Source organism: Cryptomeria japonica, unplaced genomic scaffold, assembly GCF_030272615.1.
Source record: "Cryptomeria japonica unplaced genomic scaffold, Sugi_1.0 HiC_scaffold_116, whole genome shotgun sequence".
In the NCBI taxonomy this organism is placed as follows: domain Eukaryota; kingdom Viridiplantae; phylum Streptophyta; class Pinopsida; order Cupressales; family Cupressaceae; genus Cryptomeria; species Cryptomeria japonica.
The window spans coordinates 85311-90409 of record NW_026728938.1 but is presented as its reverse complement, the minus strand read 5'-3'; the positions used below and the strand labels follow the sequence as shown (position 1 = coordinate 90409).

The 5099-nt window shown below is 35.9% G+C and overlaps 1 protein-coding gene across 1 annotated transcript; it reads right to left on the bottom strand.

The window, feature by feature from the left end:
- Positions 1–2311: 2311 nt before the first annotated feature.
- On the bottom strand, positions 2312–3637 carry LOC131865661 (aspartic proteinase nepenthesin-1-like). The gene has a single exon (XM_059215335.1). It carries the CDS (start codon positions 3635–3637, stop codon positions 2312–2314), a length of 1326 nt encoding a protein of 441 aa, XP_059071318.1.
- Positions 3638–5099: the final 1462 nt, after the last annotated feature.

The window sequence follows — 5099 nt, the reverse complement described above, 5'->3', positions numbered from 1 at the left end:
GGATTAGGTTTGGCCTGTGCCGGCCAATTATTCAAATGTCGACATCTCTACTATGATACATGATTTATAAGGAGTGCTTCCATAAAAAAGTAAACCAACCGAATAATTGTAGTGCTCTATTGTATTTAAGTTAAGAGTGTAAAATTATCCCTTTCCCAATTGAATGATCCTTCTTCCTTTCTAGCTATACATTGAATAATAAATAAATATTTTCCAGCATCTATATCCGTTGCAACAAGAATCTTCGATAGAAAAATAATAATAATAATAATAAGTAAAGAAAAATGAAATGGCATTATACTAGAATACATTATTTTCATGACCCAAAATAGTAAATTAATGGATACAAAGCAATTGTAGCTAGTTAAATGCCTTGCTGAAGGAGTAATTACCAAAATAAAATAAAAAAAGAAAAGAGGAGGCTCTGTTTAAACTGGTTCAATCTAAAACTTCCTAATATTATCCTCGTGTGACATACATTGTCGAGCATTGAGAAACATAGAATTTTTTATATCGCTTGTAGCTCTAAATGCATCTCACCTTAGGTGGTTGATAGGGTCGAGGGAGATGGAAAAATCCTTAACAAAGGTTGCACATTATCTAGTTAGCACAATAGTTTTACAAGATAATAAATAAATAATAAGAATGAAATTAGAACAAGAATTTAATCAAATGTAAATGCACTCCACTCTTCACCTTCATCGCCCAATTGGATAAACTAAGAAAATATAAGCTAAGATGTTAGTTTAGATGTTGTCCAATGCCCTTAGAAACTATATGAATAGCATATTGGGCCGCCATCCCTCCTCTTACCCTCCTTGCATTGTCAAGGTGAAATAAGTATGAGGTTGATTTAATAATTATTTTAAATTTATATGTTTTATTTATTATTCATTGTGTGTTTCTTACTTGTTAATGCTTTATCAATTGTAAACTATGTAATACTACGAATACTTTTTCCTTGGAATATATAATTAGTTCTCTCTCCCTCTATATTAAGGATATTTTTTAAGAAATTATTGTTTATTTAAATAAATATAATAATATCTATTTAAGAATTATCTCAACCAATATTTTATTCATCTGAGAAGTTTTTTGGCTATCTAAAAATCTAATAAGTGTCAACTCTCTCAAATAATTGATTTTAGTATCCTTTGTGTTCATTGGACTATAATAATACGTAAGTAGACACTGCAACATAGATCATGTGAAATTGAAATTAACATGTTAGGATTTACAAGGTGAAAGAGTGAAGATACTATGATTTTTTGTAGGCAATCAAAACTTTTCTCAATAATTGTGTTATTATGTTGTAGTCCACTAATATTTTAATTTTTTAGGTCACGAAAAAAAGTTCCAAAACCTAATGCAATCCTATTAAAATGTTGAAAACAAGTAATCATGTCACATTATCAATGGCTGAAAATTGATGTGTGGTCTAACATCCATACTCTGAAGCACAAATACATTACATAATTTAATTTTATTATCTAAGGTGCGTTGTAGTGTAGTAGCAACCTTTCAAATGAGAGGCCCCGATTCACCATCAATAAGTTTTCTATATAAGATTTGTGTAAGATGTCATCGAATGCACTATAAAGCGCTGATAGGTAATCGTGAATCGTGATATAGGCATAGCCTTAAATATTAGCACTTTTAAATAAATTGCAAAGGCTCCAAAATGATATTCTTAATTCTCGAGAACTCGTCTTCTCTAGTAGAAAATTATACAATAGTAATTGTGAGAAAATTAGAGAGACCTTCTTAGCAACAACCTTACCTTATATATAGGCTACATTAAATTGTGTTTGATCTTAGTAATGTGAAATGCGGACATGATTGAAAATAAGTATTATTTGAATGTATAAATCACAGACACGGATCTTAAAGTTAAATACCATTAAAAATATTCATAGGCATACAATAATTTATTTTACACTTAAGACTTGAAGAAAAGATAAGACCATTACAAATGCTTTATAATTATATAAATTCTCTTGTCGTTGTTTTAACTCGCAATTTATATTTTGATAATCAATTATCGCACCTTCATTTCCATGCCAAAATAACACACATAGTGTAGCATATCATAAGGAACCATAAATGAAGGTCCCCGAGAACAACAGGGGCCAAACAATTTTACTGAAAATAAGCAGCTACGAAGATGAAAATTTACATGATTCGCATATCGGACAGTGCAATAGGCAGACGCAGGAGACGAGATCACATATTGCATTCGAAGGACAGAGGAAGAGGAAATGAGAGAGACAGAAAAAGAGAAGAAGAAGAATTAGAAGAGGGAGATGATGATTTAAAGAGAATCACACTTAGTGGGCTTGAAAGAGAGCGTGTTCTGAGCATTGTTGTAAAGGATATGGAAGTTTTGCTGCTGTATGTTTCCGAAGATGGAAGGATTCCCCGATGGTTCACCCAACATTGCCAGGCACAAGAGATTTTCAGATGCCTGAATGAAAAAGTTGTCTGCCGGAAGCTCGTAATCCACGCCGCCTTTGAAGTTGAAGACGAGGGTTGGCAAGGTGAGGTGAGCGGATGATGTGTGGTAACAAAGATCCAAACCTGTAGAAGAGCCGTCTACAGGAGTGAGATCAATGGCGGACTGAATTGCTTCCTTAAGAGGAGAGTAGGCAGCCTGGTCCAGGATGGTAACAGTGGTTCCGGAGTCGATGATCATACCTCCGCTGCCGTCCGATTGCAGATCGAAAGTTCCAGGAGGAATATCTAGTGCCTTACCATTGAGGGTGATTCCTGTAATAGGAATGTACCAGAAAGTGGGAATGATACTGCTCTTGATGAGTGGGAGAGTCTTGGCTCCTCCGCTCAAGGAAGCACCCTCGCCGAAAAAGAGGGGGCTGGTTTGTGAAGAAGAGTCGGTGATGGGCAAAAGACAGTAAGAGAACATGTTCTCTGCTTTGGAACCCAGCTGTGAGATAAGGGAGAGACCACCTCTTCCCAGTCCCACAAGGCCACCACCCTGAGAGAATCCTTGTCCTTCGTTGTCATGCCCGCATCCAAATGCAATGCCTTTAACCTTGCTGCTCCCAATTGACAATGTCTCGTAAGCCAGGTCGCCGCTGGTGAAGGAACCATCGCCATACTGATACATAAAGGTACAATCTGGATTGCATCCGGTTTGCGTACTCCCCAAGGCGTCACAAAGAGAATCACCGCAGGGAATTGTGGAAAATGTGGGGGACTTGGAGGGGTCGAAGATTGGCGTAGGCTGAGAGAAGCAGTCCTTGCAAGGCTTGCACTGAGTCCAAATCAGATCGCTCCCCGTGTCCACAATCGCTTCGAAGCTCACAGAGGGCGTTCCCAGTGCAACGCTCATCAGAAATTCTCCATCCCCTACTTCAACGGGCGTTTCAGCGTCTAATTGCCCTCTTATCAATGCCTCTATCTTCTTCATTCGCTTCTTACTTCGATCCACAGCCAAACCCAATCTCTCAGAAAAACCCAACTCTCTCTCTGATCTGCGCGTCATATTCACCCTTATTTTTACATTTTCATCGCTGCTAGACTTCGGCCAACCCCTAAACAGTCTGTCCGAAGAACATGATATCGTTGGAATAGTAAAGCATATCAAGACCACAAAACCCAACAGCTTTGAACGCTCCATTTCTCTTTTTCTTTTCTAAACCTCGAAACCTTTTTCTGCTCTCATCTACTCCACTCCATGCAATATATATACACAGAGAGAGTGAGAAGGAGCCTTAAATCAAAATCAACAGATTCCCCGACGTGTCCACATAACAATATCGATCCTCTTAGAAGGATAGACGAATTTATTTAATTTCCCCTTCTCTATCTCTGCCCGTCTGGAATTGTTCTAGAAGTAGAATAGACTGCTGCAATTCGAAGTGAATCGTATTTTTTTCTGTCCATACCTTCACTAAGTATTTCCGTACACTTAACTCGTAATCCAGTTCCCTCTTCCCATTGAATTTTGTGGACCCATTCAGATCGAAATTCCAAAACGTGTTGTAACCGGAGGGTTAGTTTTCTAAAAATATTTAAAATTAGTTTACACATAATTATTCTTAGTCGGTTTATCCGGCTTTCCAACTTATTCTCATTCTTGTTTATCTCATTCTTAAATTTTGCTCTAATTAGTTTATTCATTTTTAAGATTTAGAGATTTTACTTGTACAAAACTGTTATATTCAATGCTCTATTATGTATTCACATTACCGTATCCTATCATAAAGTTCTATTCAAGGATTTATACCAGAAAGAAAAAGTACATGAAAGTTAATGTAATCTATGTGGTTGAACATCCACATATATAAATCATCTAAATTGAATTTTATTTTTATTCTCGTTCTTATTTATCTTATTTCTCAATTTTACTTGTGCAGAAGTGTTATATGCAATGTTCTATTATATATTCACATTGCCATATCCTATCATAACGTTTTGCTCAAGGATTTATACCAGAAGGAAAAAGTAGATAAAAGTTAGCGTAATCTATGTGGTTGAACATGCAAGTATATAAATCATCTAAATTGAATTTAAGAATCCATCTTTTAAGAATTGGGTATGTAGTTGTATCAGTGATAAGCATGAAAGTCATGTCAACTAGGGATCACTCCCCATGTCCACGATTGTTTTATGTCAAATCCATAGATATGCGTAAGTTCTATATGTGTGAATATAAATTCTTCCCTAACATTTGATCTAATAAATCTCACTTTTCGTCAATTTACCTTGAAGTTAACTCTTCACTAATTGTCAAGTATTCGCAATAGTTAAAATCACATTAGGGAGCCTGGTAGATCACTAGGGTCAAGTTCTCCTAGGTTATCCTTCGGAATGGTCGGCTTCACGAGCCTGGCCAATTTAGGTAAATGGAAAAGAAGCATGCAAATTTCCCAAGATGAAAACTTTGATGGAGATAGATTCATCTTGGTGCTCCAACCAAAAGCGTTTCTATGATAAATGTTTCATTTATGCAAATTCGTATTCAATGAATTCTCAAAGCGACTGCATGTTAAATAAATGCACATTGAATTCTTTCAAAAACCAAAATGTTCAATAAATCACATAAAACAGGTACTAAATGTAATTATGATAGAATAAAA

Excerpts from the sequence above, each read along its gene's own strand:
- LOC131865661 (XM_059215335.1), bottom strand. The coding sequence starts at position 3,637 with ATGGAGCGTTCAAAGCTGTTGGGTTTTGTGGTCTTGATATGCTTTACT.